We start from the raw sequence: 18,747 nt of genomic DNA on the forward strand, positions 1-18,747 counted from the left end.
CCCGATTTTTTTTATTTCATAAACTTGTTCGGAATTGTCATAGCAAAAAGACTGCGTAAGTCGTTAGTAAATTGAATTGTTTTTCGTCGACCAAATTGTTCACCGAAGATCGTATGGTACTACTCTAAGGTCAAAAGAATCGCGCATTTAAAAAAAACAAACGTTTAATGCCCATCATAGTGACATTTTATGAAATTCCGATTGACAACACTGACTTACATTGTTCCGTTTCCCATGTCAAGAGCATCCGAATGTTGTTTTTGGAATTAATGCAGCAAAAAAATAAGCCATTTTTACTCCAGATACTTCAATTTTTCATTTATTGTACAAAACAGCCCTTTGCTAAACAAAAAAAGGACTATAAAGATCTGAATCGTACAAAACGAAGGAGGTGTCCTTGTATATGAATACCAAATATCAGGGCGCTACGATATTTTTACTTTACGACCATTATTACGTCGACCTACGTCAAAGAAAACTGGCAAGCCACCTTAATGCACTCTATTCATCTAATTGCTGTAGCATAACAACGCATCTTAAAAACAGCTATACCGGCTGAGACCGATGTTGTTGTTGCTGTTGTTATTTCCCAGTTTTATGACACTCCCGCCTCTTTACGAGGACATTATGGTGTGGACATACCAGCTTTACATGGTGGAGGAAGACCCAAGGTGCCTCTCAGGGCAATTTTCAGGCTCGGGCGGGCACCTGGGTAGAACCACCGACGTTCCGCAACCTAGCTGGTTAGCTTCCTCACATGAAAAATCTTGACCGTGAGCCTCGGTGGCGCAATGATAGCGCGCTTGCTTATTAAAGCGAGCTGGACGGAATTCTAGCTCGACATTCGATATTATATAGCAAATATTCAATGTCGAGCTGGAATGTCGAGCTGGACGGAATTCTAGCTCGACATTCGATATTATATAGCAAATATTAAATGTCGAGCTTCAATGTCGAGCTGGACGGAATTCTAGCGCTACCATCGATATTATATAGCAAATATTCAATGTCGAGCTGGGCGGAATACTAGCTCGACATTCGATATTATATAGCAAATAGTTAATGTCGAGCTGGAATATCGAGCTGGACGGAATTCTAGCTCGACATTCGATATTTTATAGCAAATCTTCAATGTCGAGCTGCACTGTCGAGCTGAACGGAATTCTAGCTCGACATTCGATATTATATAGCAAATCTTCAATGTCGAGCTGCAATGTCGAGCTGGACGGAATTCTAGCTCAACATTCGAATGTCGAGCTAGATTTCCGCCAAGCTTGACATTCCAGCTCGACATTCGATATTATATAGGAAATCCTCAATGTCGTGCGAGAATGTCGAGCTTGACGGATTTTTAGCGCTACATTCGATATTATATGCCAAATATTCAATGTCGAGCTGGAATGTCGAGCTGGACGGAATTCTAGCTCGACATTCGATATTATATAGGAAATCTTTAATGTCGTGCGAGAATGTCGAGCTGGACGGAATTCTAGCTCGACATTCGATATTTTATTGCAAATATTCAATGTCGAGCTGATTTGTCGAGCTGGGCGGAATTCTAGCTCGACATTTGATATAATATAGCAAATCTTCAATGTCGAGCTGCAATGTCGAGCTGGACGGAATTCTAGCTCGACATTCGATATTATATGTAGCAAATATTCAATGTCGAGCTGGAATGTCGAGCTGGACGGAATTCTAGCTCGACATTCGATACTATATAGCAAATCTTCATTGTCGAGCTGCATTGTCGAGCTGGACGGAATTCTAGCTCGACATTCGATACTAAATAGCAAATCTCCATTGTCGAGCTGCAATGTCGAGCTGGACGGAATTCTAGCTCGACATTTGATATTCCATTGCAAATATTCAATGTCGAGCTGAATTGTCGAGCTGGACGGAATTCTAGCTCGACATTCGATATAATATAGCAAATATTCAATGTCGAACTGCAATGTCGAGCTGGACGGAATTCTAGCTCGACATTCGATATTATACGAAGCACATATTCAATGTCGAGCTGCAATGTCGAGCTGGACGGTATTCTAGCTCGACATTCGATACTATATAGCAAATCTTCATTGTCGAGCTGCATTGTCGAGCTGAACGGAATTCTAGCTCGACATTCGATACTAAATAGCAAATCTCCATTGTCGAGCTGCAATGTCGAGCTGGACGGAATTCTAGCTCGACATTCGATGTCATATGGGGAATTTTAAATGTCTAACTGGAATGACGAGCTGGACGCAATCCTATCTTGACATTCGATAATATATAGGGATTTTTCAATGTCGAGCTGGAATAGCGAGCTGGACGGAATTTCCGCATGACATAATTATGATATAATTAAAGGAAATCTTCAATGTCCAGCTTGATTTGGATGTGGAGTTGGACGGCATCCATCTCGATATTTTAAGAATATAAAGCGAATTTCAATGTCGAGCTACAATGTCGAGCTGGAAGGGACCCAATACTTTTTTTTAAACACTTGATTTTTTTTATAGAAGTTATAGAAGTTTGACCCATGAATTGTTAATTTGCTTATTTAAATTATTTTTAAAATCATAGGCTGCATTATGGCTTGACCCCGTCGTGACACTATAACGTCTTTTTGTATGTTAAAATGCGAGAATTGGCAATCAATTTTATTAGCCTTCATTTCCTTCACAAATATACAAGATACGTTATTTTTTTAATTTAAATTCGGGTATATGATAACAAGAAAACATGGATACAAATATCGGAACAATAAGCTAACAAAGGCTGTACCTTATTATATCTATGCGTACAATTACATAAAAGATGGATTTGAGCACTGAACATAACTACAATAATAAATAAAAAGTTTACTAGTTTACCCGACTATAAAGGCAATCCGCACGCGCACGGTTCTGCTAGGTGACATACCACTGTAAAAATGTATAACTTAAAAGAAATTATTAAACACATTAAATAGCAGAATTGTATGCTGCTTTATAAACATGGGAGCTACAGCATGGTACATTGATGTGTACTAGTCAAACAAGAAAAACTTAATCTAGCCTGATAGGAGAAATCTTTGGAATGGGTTACTAAAAGGAGGTATTGTATTTATCATGTAATCTAAATATTTGCAAAGGTTTACACGTTGCATGCTTGAATATCCAACATTTCTTGCCAATATTTTGGGAAATCAAATTATATTTGATGTCATCGCACAAAACTTATACTTATAACGTGTACATACGAGAAAATATACCCTTCATTCGCAGAAAAGAATTTGAGTCTGAACACATTGAAACAATTTGGATTGAAGTATGTTTTTGCAATGCCAAACGATTTCTAGTGTGTTTCATTTATCGACCACCTGATAGTAAGTTAGAATGGATTAATATGTTCAGTAATCAGTCAAAGAATGTTGAGGATTTAAATTTAGAGTATCATATCATAAGAGGCATTAACATATCCTATAAGGCAGAATGTGAGTCATTTAAAACTACCGCATGGCAGGATTGTATTATGAAATACGGATTAAATCAGATTATTAATGCTCCTACAAGGGTTCCAGAGAAAACATCCTCTATTATAGATCATGTATAAACGAACTCAGTGGATCGAGTATGTGAAGCATTTGTATCAAGTTTAAGTTTAAGTGACCACTTTCCAGTTTGTTTCACTAGAGCAAAAGGTTTCAGAAATCACGCATTAGCATCATACATTAAAATATAGGTCCTTCAGGAACTTTAATGAAATTTCCTTCTACATAGATCTTAACAAATATAAATGGGGTTAAACAAATTCAAAACCCTAATAAAGCCATGAAAGTGTTGTATAAGCGCCAGAATGAGGTGTTGACGCACCATGTGCCACTGAAAGAAAAACGAATAAAATTTGAAACACAACCAACCTGGTTTTCTGACGAAATTAGGTTGGCTATATATGAAAGAAATCGATTAAAATAGCGTAAACAGTGGTCGGAATATAGACTTTCAAGAAAAAATGTTACTCGATCCAAGAAAGATTATTACAATACAGTTGTAAAAACTGTAAAGATTCTAGGGTGTTATGGAAGAACCTTAGAGAGTTTAATAATAATAATGACACTATTAACCACAAACCATTTTTTCTTTATATATATATATATATATATATATATATATATATATATATATATATATATTGTATGCTGCTTTATAAACATGGGAGCTACAGCATGGTACATTGATGTGTACTAGTCAAACAAGAAAAACTTAATCTAGCCTGATAGGAGAAATCTTTGGAATGGGTTACTAAAAGGAGGTATTGTATTTATCTTGTAATCTAAATATTTGCAAAGGTTTACACGTTGCATGCTTGAATATCCAACATTTCTTGCCAATATTTTGGGAAATCAAATTATATTTGATGTCATCGCGCAAAACTTATACTTATAACGTGTACATACGAGAAAATATACCCTTCATTCGCAGAAAAGAATTTGAGTCTGAACACATTGAAACAATTTGGATTGAAGTATGTTTTTGCAATGCCAAACGATTTCTAGTGTGTTTCATTTATCGACCACCTGATAGTAAGTTAGAATGGATTAATATGTTCAGTAATCAGTCAAAGAATGTTGAGGATTTAAATTTAGAGTATCATATCATAAGAGGCATTAACATAAACTATAAGGCAGAATGTGAGTCATTTAAAACTACCGCATGGCAGGATTGTATTATGAAATACGGATTAAATCAGATTATTAATGCTCCTACAAGGGTTCCAGAGAAAACATCCTCTATTATAGATCATGTATAAACGAACTCAGTGGATCGAGTATGTGAAGCATTTGTATCAAGTTTAAGTATAAGTGACCACTTTCCAGTTTGTTTCACTAGAGCAAAAGGTTTCAGAAATCACGCATTAGCATCATACATTTAAATATAGGTCCTTCAGGAACTTTAATGAAATTTCCTTCTACATAGATCTTAACAAATATAAATGGGGTTAAACAAATTCAAAACCCTAATAAAGCCATGAAAGTGTTGTATAAGCGCCAGAATGAGGTGTTGACGCACCATGTGCCACTGAAAGAAAAACGAATAAAATTTGAAACACAACCAACCTGGTTTTCTGACGAAATTAGGTTGGCTATATATGAAAGAAATCGATTAAAATAGCGTAAACAGTGGTCGGAATATAGACTTTCAAGAAAAAATGTTACTCGATCCAAGAAAGATTATTACAATACAGTTGTAAAAACTGTAAAGATTCTAGGGTGTTATGGAAGAACCTTAGAGAGTTTAATAATAATAATGACACTATTAACCACAAACCATTTTTTCTTTATATATATATATATATATATATATATATATATATATATATATATATATATATATATATATATATATATATATATATATATATATACACACACACACACACACACACTGTCAAAGGTGTTTGAACGGCACTTGGCAGATCAAATCAAAACATTTTAAAACAATACGAATATCATACATGCATTTTAATCTGGATTTCGAGAAAAAAATTCTTGTCACACAGCGTTGATAAAAATAAATGATGATTAATTTGATGGAATTGACAATGGAAACTATGTAGGTGCTCTCTTCCTTGATTTACGAAAGGTGTTTAGTCTAGTAGATCACCAAATACTTTTAAATAAATTAAAATTATACAACTTCAGTGATAATTCCGTCCAACTGATAACTTCGTATATGAAAGATAGACACCAAATTATAAGGTTTGGGGATTCCCAATCTTCATGAAGATGCATAAGGTCTGGAGTTCCTCAATGATCCATTCTTGGTCCTATTCTTTTTCTAATATATATTGATGACATGTCCTTTAAAAATTAAAAATTTCTTGATTGACTTATATATGCTGATGATACTACACTACATGTATATGCAAAATGTTAAAATACGCAGGAAATTGAACGTACGTTGCAAATAAATTTAGATATGGTATCGGATTGGTGCAAAGTGTACAATATGGCAATACATCCACAAAAAACTAATTGCATGTTGTTGGGTTGAAATGCAAGGAAGAGAAATACATGTGCACTCATTTATCCGTAGACAAAGTATTAATTGAAAATGTAATTTCGAAAAAAATGCTTGGAATTGTTATTGATTCATCATTGTCGTGGAACCTGCACGTTGAATTTGTCTACAAGAAAGTAACTGCAAAGATAGCCCAATTACTTTTAAACGGATCAAATGAAACAATTGTTCTATAAATTGTATATACTTCCTATGTTTGACTATTGTTGTAGCGTTTGGGGGAAAAGTAAGCAAACGCATATGAGACGAATACCATGCTTCAAAAAAGAGCCGCAAAAATTATTTTCTTTAAGCCGTTTAGAAAGCCATCGCATAAAATATTAAAACAAAATAGTATGGCTTCAATTTTAATACCGTTGCAGATATCAAACGGCTGTTATGGTATTTAAATAGATTAATAATTTTACACAGAGTTATATAAGATATATTATTATTAAAATACCTAGCAAAACAAGTTATGGATTACAATTACAAGACATTGCTCACATTCGACATAAACACAAAACAAGAAACATGCTACAGTGGGACAGTTTTGTTTTTTTTAACAGAAGAGATAAGACTAACACGAAAAAGTCATTTTAAACCCGCTGTCGAGCTAGAATTCCTTCCAGCTCGACCTTCCAGCTCCACATTGAATATTTGCTATATAATATCGAATGTCGAGCTAGAATTCCGTCCAGCTCGACATTCTAGCTCGACATTGAATATTTGCTATATAACATCTAATGTCGAGCTAGAATTCCGTCCACCTCGACATTGCAGCTCGATATTGAACATTTCCTATATAATATCAAATGTCGAGATAGAATTTAGTCCAGCTCGACATTGAAGCTCGATATTGAACATTTCCTATATAATATCGAATGTCGAGATAGAATTTAGTCCAGCTCGACATTGAAGCTCGATATTGTACATTTCCTATATAATATCGAATGTCGAGATAGAATTTAGTCCAGCTCGACATCGCAGCTCGATATTGAACATTTCCTATATAATATCGAATGTCGAGATAGAATTTAGTCCAGCTCGACATTGAAGCTCGATATTGAACATTTCCTATATAATATCGAATGTCGAGATAGAATTTAGTCCAGCTCGACATTGCAGCTCGATATTGAACATTTCCTATATAATATCGAATGTCGAGATAGAATTTAGTCCAGCTCGACATTGCTGCTCGACATTGAATATTTGCTACATATAATATCGAATGTCGAGCTAGAACTCCGTCCAGCTCGACATTGCTTCTCGACATTGACTATTTGTTATATAATATCAAATGTCGAGCTAGAATTTAATCCCGCTCGACATGACAGCTCGACATTTAATATTTTCTATAAAATATCGAATGTCGAGCTAGAATTCCGTCCAGCTCGACATTGCTGCTCGATATTGAAGATTTGCTATTTAATAGTGAATGTCGAGCTAAAATTCCGTCCAGCTTGACATGACAGCTCGATATTGCAGATTTGCTATAATATCGAATATCGAGGTAGAACTACGTCCAACTCGACATTCCAGCGCGACATTGAATATTTGCTATATAATATCGAATGTCGGGCTAGAATTAAGTCCAGCTAGACATGACAGCTCGACATTGAATATTTCCTATAAATATCGAACGTCGAGCTAGAATTCCGTCCAGCTCGACATTCCAGCTCGACATTGCTGCTCGATATTGAAGATTTGCTATATAATATCGAATGTCGAGCTAGAATTTAGTCCAGCTCGACATTGCTGCTCGACATTGAATATTTCCTATATAATATCGAATGTCGAGCTAGAATTTAGTCCAGCTCGACATTGCTGCTCGACATTGAATATTTGCAATATAATATCGAATGTCGAGCTAGAATTTAGTCCAGCTTGACATTGCTGCTCGATATTGAATATTTCCTATATAATATCGAATGTCGAGCTAGAATTTAGTCCAGCTCGACATTGCTGCTCGACATTGAATATTTGCTATATAATATCGAATGTCGAGCTAGAATTTAGCCCAGCTCGACATTGCTGCTTGACATTGAATATTTGCTATATAATATCGAATGTCGAGCTAGAATTTAGTTCAGCTCGACATTGCAGCTCGACATTGAAGAGTTGCTATATAATATCGAATGTCGAGCTAGAATTCCGTCAAGCTCGACATTCCAGCTCGACATTGAAGATTTGCTATATAATATCGAATGTCGAGCTAGAATTTAGTCCAGCTCGACATTGAATATTTCCTATATAATATCGAATGTCGGGCTAAAATTTCGTCCAGCTCGACATTGAATATTTGCTATATAATACCGAATGTCGAGCTAGAAACCGTCCAGCTCGACATTGCAGTTCGACATTGAATATTTCCTATAAAATATCGTATGTCGAGCTAGAATTCCGTCCAGCTCGACATTCCAGCCCGACATTGAAGATTTGCTATATAATATCGAATGTCGATTTTCGATTGCCGATGGCTGAGTCAACTTCACACACATTGAAATTTCTTCAATATAATATGAATACGTTTTATATCAAGTTAGTCAGTACTACCAAATACACAATGAATTTTATCATTATTTTATTAAATATCTTTTTTATTTGTAATTATATCATGTGAATGAACCCTCAAAACATTCTTGATAAGGTAGACTGAGGCATTTTGTTACAACGACATCGTTAAATTTTTGACAAACTTTTTCCCCAAAATTGCAAATGCTCTATGCATATGATTAAACATTATTTCGTCAAATTTAAATTTAAATCTCTCTCTATTACCCAAAAATATGTCACAGGGGATATATGTTTTACTCCCGAAAAAGATTGTTCCTCAAAACCCAAACATTATTATTTTAAATTATTAATAAGCCCAATGCTTTAAAATGTTCAATAACACTTGAGCAGTTATTACATGTATAGACTGGTATTTATTACATGTATAGACTGGTATGATTTGAGACCTTATCATTCTTATTTAGCTATATTGTTAGAGTATTGATTAGTTTGGGTCGTAAGCGTATGCCTTGTACAAATGATCTCTCTGTATTTGAAGTTATAGCATTTTGCAATTCATATACATGTAGGTTCATATTTTTAAATGATCGAATTTTGCAATCCGAACATAACGGCAATTATTCTGTTTTGTGCAAGTATACTTTGAACACCGCTTATACGAATTAAATAATTGATTGTTGAACGTTTTGGATATTTTTCAATTTCGACTGTGAAAGCAAGATGGGTAAAAGAACGTTAGCTGTGCACATTGATAATCTTAAACAAGTATACTTTCCGGGAGACCAGGTCTCGGGCAGGGTCGTGCTGGAAATTAGCGAAGAACTTAAAGTCAGAAGTAAGTGGTCACAATTCACTATTATCGTATTACTTTGCTATCTAAATATTTTAAACATACGTAAAAAACTACAAATAAAGCCATGGTAGTAATCATATGAATCAATGGTAATAAATAGAATAAACGCATTGTTATGTTAACATTATTATACCCAAGCTATAGACTCTCCATGTTATATTTTACGATATTTCGTAAAAATATTTTTACGGCATTAATAAATGTCCTATTTTCATTCAAAGCTTGTGTTACGTTTTCCCTTAATCCATGCTAGTTAGACCCGGCCTGTGACTTAGCACCTTGACCTTGGACAATACATAAATCGACACTTACTTCCATAGTCATAACTTGAAACATTATAAACATACGTTATCATTTTTTGGGAGATCTACCTAAAATTTAATGGTTTAATTCTGGTGCAACAATAATAACACTAAACAACAACATATTCTTAGTGCCAATAGTGGTAAGCAATATATATTTTGTACAAGGAGACATTTATTTCAGTAACTCAGCAGACAGTCATTATTGATTTTAATCAGGTGAAGTGGTATATGTAAACAGTGGCTGTCCAAGTTTGTGGGTAGTTTACACAATAAAATTTAAACCACTAAAACATAGTAAGTTAGCTTGCTAATATGTACTCACACTAAATAAATGGTAAATAAAGCATTTATTTTTAAAATGACATATTTATAATCTTAAAGCATTACAAAATTACCATTTGGGAATCTCCTACAAGTTTTATATAATTGAAATCCGATATGTATTTGGAATATTCAGTGATAGTCAATGATCATTAATCGAAAAATCGACGAAGCAAAGTAAACGCAAACATCCAAATAAAGAGGTCATATTGATTTAGGTTTGTTTTGCCAACCACCAGAATCACAAGACTAACATTAGTATGTACTCCGGTCGATTCAGGATTAAATGTAAGTTCATGCAATATAAATGCGTTTGAAACTCAATCATGTGGAATAAAACATGATTGTCAACTGTCAAGTGTAATTCTATAGCGAACATTTGTTTTACTATTAATTCAAACACGTTAAGCTAGAAGAAAACAAGAGATGGTTATGAAATAGTTAGATGACATGATTTAAATCTTCATGGATAAGAATGGGCGGAGTGAGCGTAGCGAACGAGCCCTTCTTAATCATTATGATTTTAATTTAGGTCATCTAACTGACTTAGAATTCAAGCTTATTGGCTGACAATTTTTAAACCCAAAATCTGTCGCAGGGATTGTGTATTAGATGATTGACAGTTGGTGGACCTTTAAAGGGACTAGACACCAGATGATACAATTGCAAGAGAACAAGAAATTTGTCAAAAACTAACATAAAATTGACATCGTTGTGTTCAATGCATTGAATCTTACTTTCTGGTGTAATACATCGCTTACTACACATGCTTTTTTTACCAGTTTTGCGCATTTTTCCAAATTTACTGGAGTTGTCTACCACGTATTTCCAAATAAGTTTAGAAATAGCGTCGGTATATTTATCTGTACTCGTCAACAAATATGATTTGATCTGCTAGTGGGAAACAAGTATGCGCTATTTAAAACGAGGAAACACAGATGAGACAGCAACTTCATTGTTGTGTTTATTGTCTAAACCCTGTACAGTGATGTATTATCGGCCTCCTATTAGCACTGACAAATGTAGGCATGTTTTGAGGAAATTCTGTACTTGCCGATTTTTGGACCATCGGGAGCCTAGCCCCTTTAAACAATTAAAAGTAGAAATTCTTATTAAGCCTAGTACTTAATGATTGCTTACCTGCAATTTCATTGGCGGTAAAAACAGGCTGTATTCTAATACATACGTATAATGCCTCCTGACCGCCGCTTTATCAGAAACATGTGCATAGTTGTGCTTTAAAGAAAAAACGCAATGCTTATTAATCGTTACCCAAAGGTTCACTTAAGGGAAATAAAAAAGACCTTTGAACCGTTTTATTTCCAATCCATAACTGGTCATTTCTGGTAAAGTGCAACCCCTTTATAATAGTTTGTGATTCTACATGATACCATTTACTTTTTTATTTTGTACTGAAGATAAACTTTTCTTAAAAATCATATTTGACTTTGATCTACTAGCCCCAAAGATTGAACTTTGTAAAAAGGTTATCAACTTATTGCGCTATCAAAGCATTAAACAAAGCTGTGACCTCAACCTTTGACATACTGACCCATCAAAACAATGGGGGTCATGTCGAGAGTAACCTACCAAGGGAGTTTCAAAATCTTGAGTCAATCTCTTCTTCAAATATTACGCGGATTAAGTTTTCTGATACTGTTGACCTAGACATCTGAACATCTGACCTCAAAAACGATACGAATCAACTGCTGGGCGAGGTCAACCGACCAGTGATGTTTTGTAATCCTATGTTAAACTTCGGTATGATTCATACCAGCCCGTGAGTCGATGTTTGTACGACTTAAAACTGATTCAGTCCAATTGTATCACGATTACATCATGTATTGTTTAATCAAGGTTTAGTATAGTTTGCAGCGATTGCGTTAAGACTTTGCCACGATTATAGAATATTAATAACGGATATTAACGATCATTCATGTTTGTAGCAAGATTTAAGTACTAAGTATACCGATAACGATGAATACCGACGTTTCTGCTACAAACCAAGACGACTGGATACATACTTATTCGTTTTCATATTTATGGGCGTCTGGCAACTTTTCTACATCAGTCTGTCTGAGGACTTTAAGTAGTTGATACCTGACCAATATGTACCTGACCCCTGACTCCTGACTATCAGGATACAACATGAAAGGACTACAACGAGAAATTGCAGGAAATGGTATAAGATGAAATGAAAGACGAATGATGATTTGTTTCGTATGTACAAGATTGGCACGTGCTTCTTTAAGTCGTGGAATCAACAAAGGCAGTCGTGATGCATTCGTATCGTATACGTTACAGATCTTACTATTCTAGCACACCGGATAGGCATTTCCGGTGAATTCAGCCGTGCTGGAATAATAATATCTGTCATGTGTTCCCGTTCCGGATAGAAAAATCCGACCCGAGGGCACCTGCGTTGCCAGGTAACGAGGATTGCCGAGTTACCGGCTACGCAGCGTGCCCGAGGGTCGGATTTTTCTATCCGGAACGGACACACATGATAGATATTTTTTCTAGCATACATTAAATAACATATTTTGTGAAGAAAGTTCACCCACGAATCATCATGATTCATGAAGCCAATTGTCACAATTTGTCAAGAACGACAATTTAGTAAACCGTGGGCAATCGTATGCAAAACCGATATAGTGACAGTCAACCCGAGTTATTATTCGGATATAGTTTTTCCCAAAATGTCGGCTGTGACCTTAACCATTTAACTACTCATGCTTAATCCATAGGAAAAACGCTCTGGTGTAGGGCAACCTTACAATGGAGTTTGAAGGCCTGACATCAATCCTTTCTTGAAATTTTGCGCGATGCTTTCATAGGTTTGTTAACCATGGCCGTCGGACTACCAAATCAATAAGTGTAATTTTCTGTTTACGGATAACCTACTTATAAAGTTTAATGGTCCGTAGTCATTTTTTTCTCTCGATTTATTACATAACACCGACAGACAGACAACCCTTCCCATCTTCCAAATTTGCAAACCCGCATGCGACTTTTTAAAAAACAAACACCAATACCAAACATTACCTACCTTGTTAATTGTTAAAGCAAATTATATGTCACATCTTTCACACGCTACAATGGCAACAATAAGGGAGTTTAGGGACTTTTTCAATTTTAAACACATTTTATCAAGTTTTCCGTGCCATAAATCTGTCAGTACCAAAATCGCAAAAAGAGTAATTACGTCTATGTGTATAGACAGGAAAAGGCTACTCCTCTTTTTTATCATAACAAGTAACCTTCGATGTAAAATTTTACCCCAAAATCGTCTTATTTCTTTTTTACAGAAATCGAGCTTTTGTTTCACGGGTTCGCGGATGTCCATTGGACAGAGAGGCGGCAAACTAAGAACGGCTCACATACCGTTCACTACCGCAACCATGAGGACTACTTTGTACAGCACTTCCCGCTCTTCGGAAAAGGTAGTTTTAAACAGAGGGTGTAAATGAAATTCTTGTTTCTGCCGACGGCAATGGTTTGAACAAATATGTATATGACCTACGAAACTAAACGTTGTATGTGATAAAACTACTGAACAATCAATTGAAACTGACCATCTTGCCCCAATTTCTCGAGCAATCTTAACACTCAGGATCCAACACTTTTAGCGTGGTATAATACGATTGTGTAATATTCTCATTTTTTTGCCTTTTGAACCCTATAACAGTATAGGTGCACAATATAGGTTGGTGCAAAACAATACTTTTTAATATTAATGCATTTTTATGTTTATTAAATCATTTGACTTTAATGCTCAAAACAAGAGAAGCATATAGTTTGTGTACAGATATATAAATATTACCGAAATGTTCGCATTTTTAATTGGGGAATTTGTGGCCACGTAGCTATTAAATAAAAACAAACAAAAACAAACACACTGTACACAACTCATATGTTGGTTTTATCATTAAAGTCAAATAAGTTAAACGTTTTGCATGTAATGCAGTAAAAACAAATAAGAATTTGCATCAACCACTTTTGTGTCCTATGAAAGGAAATAATTTATCTTAAAGATGACCATGATAAACTTCTATTTATTAATCAAGTAGGTTGACAAAGTGAAGTAAGATTCTTAAACGTGTTACGCTTATGTTATTTCGGAAAATTTGGGGGATCAAGTCAACACCCTAGCTTATTCCCTCCAACAGATCAGACGGGCGAGGACAAGACTGTGATGGCCCCAAACGTGTACACGTTCCCCTTCACGGCCGTCATCCCCTACAACATTCCGTCCTCGTATGAGGCCCATATTGGCCAGGTCCGGTACATGTTCAAGGCTAACGTCGATCGGCCCTGGGCATTTGACATGCACGCCAAACACATGATCACCGTCATGGACGCATTGGACCTCAACACCATACCCAATCTCGAGGTAAAGTGTATCATTTCTAGTTTTAATTTTTGACATATTTTGAAATACGATTTTTTTAAACACATTTACTAGGCAAGTGGTTATGCCACACGCCTATGACTATGTCTTTGTAAGGGAACTTTAACAAGTTGTGAGCTATTTACTATATATAACTCATGTAATTTTCAGCTCCAACATGGTTTTCATAAACCGAGGTACATTTTGGCTCTATATAAATTGATAATAGATAGGGGGCATTGTCATAGGGGTGTGGCATAACCACACGCTTTGTTCCTGTAATGCTTAATACATTCTTAAACTGTATGGTTTTTTTATCTGTATAATGACTCTAATGTCAAAGTCATGTTTTCTCATTTCATATCAGATTAATTTGTTTGATATACCTCTATCAGAACGTGAACGTGTCCCTTTAGTGTTGTGTGCAGCAAGTGGTGTTGTGTCAACCAACACAATACCGGGCTTTCGTATATTGATGTATTGTCCAAGGTCAAGGTACTAAGTCACAGGCCTGGTCGAACTCGTATGGACGAAGGGAAAACGTTACACAAGCTTTGAATGAAAATAGGGCATTTATTAATGCCAGAAAAGCGACTTTACGAAATATCGTTAAATGAAACATAAGAGTCAATAGCGTATGTATAGTAACATTTACCGAAATGCAAACCTAGAAATTTATTTATCCAGTGAATCCTACAAAATAATTATAAATATAAGAACATAGCAAATATGTTAAATGTACAATACATAATACAAGAGGCACGTACATTTAAGTAAAACAAATACAAACAGACTAAATTATTATAGTTTCATAGTTTATTTCAAATGCATAAAGGCCATAGGCCCCTGCGCATCCAAGAATTATGCAAATATACACATATCATGACAATTCATAGATCGGTGGTCAAATACAAGCTCATAGATACAATTTAGAATAACTAACACTATATTATTATATAAATCAAACTATAATATATATAATACTATAAAATTATCACAGTAAGGAGACAGTGGCTGCTATATGCATGTAGATATAAACTTATTACATATGTTAAGTATAAAGAAACGTATTTCTTAATTCAAAAGCTTTATGTATATACATCGATAATTTTCTACATGTAGCTTTCCTATAACTGGCAATAAGTTCAACACATTTCAGTACATTTGGTCTTTTCCAATAATATTTACTATGTATTGTTTTCTTAAATCATTATACAATGTACAATCTAACAAGAAATGAAACTCATCTTCGAGAATATTACAAATTTGACATTGTCTTTCATTAACAGGTATAGATTCGGATTTATGCCATCTTCCGGCCTCGATTTCTAGTCTATGTGATGAAAGTCTTAACCTCGTAAGGGCTTTACGAATTTTTACAATATTTACATCACACAAGTAGGATTGTGACTTAAGGTCTGCAAACAGCACATATGATTTTGCTCTGGATGAGTTATTACTTTCTGCAAACCAGTTAAGTACATAAACATCTTGCAGTCTCTGCTTTAATTCATACATGAATTTATCAGCATCACCAACAGTTTGAAATAACCAAACGTCGTTAAATCCTAATGTTTGTAAAATATCTCTTACGCTCTTTGAAAATGATTTACAATTTTATATGGTTTGTCTATTCCGAATTCATGACTAGGATGCATTATAAACAACTCATAAGTATCAAATTAACGAACAACAACTCACTAGACAGCTAGGATATCATATAAACAAACGTTCATTGAAGAACTAATGAAACGACAACATGTGAAAATCTTGGCCATTCAAAGGCTAGTAAAATAATGAATATAAGTAGCCAGATATTAGCAATGGCCAGTCAAGTCAAATAATAAGGACCATTGCGAGGTTAAGAACACAAGACTTGATTGACCACTAAAACATCACACCATACATACATAAACTCAGAATATGACATGAACATGGACAAAACATGACAGCTGGGGTGGAGTTACACTTGTCGACTTGTATAATTGTTAAATTCGTCTTGGGCATATTTCAGAGTCGGGCAGAGAAGACTGATCAAAAGGTTTTGTGTTGCCTTTGCTGCGCCTCGGACCCAATCTCCGCGCATGTACGGGTGGAGCGGCAGGGCTACGTGGCCGGGGAGGAGGTCCAGTTCTGGGCGGAAATCAACAACCAGAGCAACCGCACTATGACATGTTCCAAGGGTTCTCTACTAATGGTCAGCAAATGTTTTGATTCAGGATTGACTTTCAAGAGAGCCAAACTAGTTTTGTTAAAAACTTTTAACTTAACTGTTTTTAATAGAATACAAACATACACGTTATTCTCTTGTACACGATGTCCATCCGCAGGATTCATGGTTTCTCTGTCTTCCGTTTCAGTCGGTTTCATATCACGCGCGGTCAAAAACACGCACGGTGGGTAACGTTCTTGGTGAGTTACGTCACGGTGCAATCGAGGGAGGCGGAACCGACGCCTTCGTTGGGGAACGGCTCCACATCCCAGCTGTGCCGCCATCCTTCCTGAGAGGATGCAGGATCATCGACATCAGATATTTTGTCAATGTTAGTCATGAAATGGTGTTTTAGAAATATTACATAGTGATAGATATGGCACATGCATACATTTTCATTCGTTCGGCTTTGAACAAACAATACTCCATGTCGGTTTTGAACTTTGTGACCGTGAACGATCTACTTTGCTTACAGAAAAAATCTCCGATAATTTTAAACAAGAAGTATCGAAGCATTTGAATCAATCAGAATCGTTTAAAATTTGCTAAAATATTTTACACCTCTTGTTTCGTTAAGGTCACAGTGGATCCTTCCGGGTTAGGGTTTGATCTACATGTTCCTGTGGAGATAGTGATTGGTTCCATCCCATTGCGCAACATCGCTCAACAACATGGCTTCGCTCTTCCACCAGCGCAGCAACCAATCCAGGATCTACAGCCACGACCGGAAATGCCACCGCCTTATGTTGGAGCTCCTAAAGGACTGTACTCGGACACGGTCATGCCGTCAGCCGTTCGTACGTGATAAAGGCGTTTCCTATTTTAGCTCGTCATTAGGTTAATTAATTAACTTGAAACTTGTTAACAGTGGCAATTGGTTAGTTGTCTTTACATAAATTACAAGTTTTTATTGAGCGTTTTTTCTTTATGAACATCTATCCTTTATAGGATTTTGAAATCCCTCTATGCCCGTTTATTTCCAGCCAATACGGTGTTCACGCAGAGCGCCCTTGGAGCCGTGAGTACTGCCGAGGAGGGAGACAACGAACACACGTACGGCAATACAAACTACGCCCCCGTCTACACGTACTATAACTGGAGCACGCATGATACCAACCGACAGGGACAGCTTCAGATTGAGGGACAACATTTATAATTGAGGTGAAGGAACTCGTACAGAACAGTACCAATGAGAGACAGCTTACGTCTGGAGATACAACATTCGGTGCTTGGCTCTTAAGTGTTGCAATGTATGTGAAGTTTGGATTTATAAAATTGATTGCAAGAAAAGGTTTAATATTTAAACAAAGATCAACTGTATATTAAAACTAAAATTGCGTTGGTTAATTGCTGACATCTTACCGACACATGTATTCTTATTAATACTATACGCATTGCAAACCATTTTCCTGCTGGCAGGGAAAGTATGTTTGAAATGTATTTTACCTAACTGTGATACGTTTTCGTTACAAATTCTAAGTGTGCCTTTTCTTTATGTATCATAATAATAACAACATATTTTATATGTAATTATTATGATTAATGTGCTCTATAATATACACGATACCTTCTGTATTAGAGGAAAATATATAAGTTTACCCTTTTTTAGAGTAGGAGTTTCGTTTCTTACTTTATTGAAACTGTATCTTTGGTTTTGTTTCGATAAGCCTTTTCCAGTTGTTATGGCATTTAGAAGGAATTAAGCTATGATATTTTGTTTAGCTTTAGCAATCAATGCCCTAATTTACTTACACCATTTAGAAAAAGATTTTTAGACAGTTTTCACAAGTTTTGGTAGAAAAAGTGGCCAGAAGGCAGTGTTGTTCTATAAACACTTGGCATAGAAACCTAGGGGTTGAATTGAAATTAAATAAAAAAATAATGAATGTGTTTGTGCTCACAGTTGATAATATCTCAAGTATCAATGCGAAAGCTGTAAATCAAATGTATCTGACAGCTCAGCACGCCATATTAATAGCATGTCAGTATCAAACTTGAAAGCAAAAAAGCGAAATCAAACATAAACATGACATTTCGAACAATTATGTTCTTTGAAGAAACAGTTGACAAGGACACACACGCTCATAACTTTTTTTCTTCGCAAAATAGATAACGTGAAAATA

General features: G+C 35.6%; 1 protein-coding gene across 1 annotated transcript; it reads left to right on the forward strand.

Annotated features, from left to right (window-relative positions):
• The first annotated feature begins 9,068 nt into the window (after positions 1-9,068).
• LOC128228377 (arrestin domain-containing protein 3-like) lies at positions 9,069-18,514 on the forward strand. The gene is made up of 7 exons (XM_052939667.1): positions 9,069-9,378; positions 13,331-13,465; positions 14,192-14,415; positions 16,427-16,609; positions 16,773-16,955; positions 17,202-17,421; positions 17,608-18,514. The coding sequence occupies exons 1-7, from the start codon at positions 9,264-9,266 to the stop codon at positions 17,778-17,780; spliced, it is 1,233 nt and encodes a 410-aa protein (XP_052795627.1). The 5' UTR covers positions 9,069-9,263; the 3' UTR covers positions 17,781-18,514.
• Positions 18,515-18,747: the final 233 nt, after the last annotated feature.

Source organism: Mya arenaria, chromosome 3, assembly GCF_026914265.1.
Source record: "Mya arenaria isolate MELC-2E11 chromosome 3, ASM2691426v1".
In the NCBI taxonomy this organism is placed as follows: domain Eukaryota; kingdom Metazoa; phylum Mollusca; class Bivalvia; order Myida; family Myidae; genus Mya; species Mya arenaria.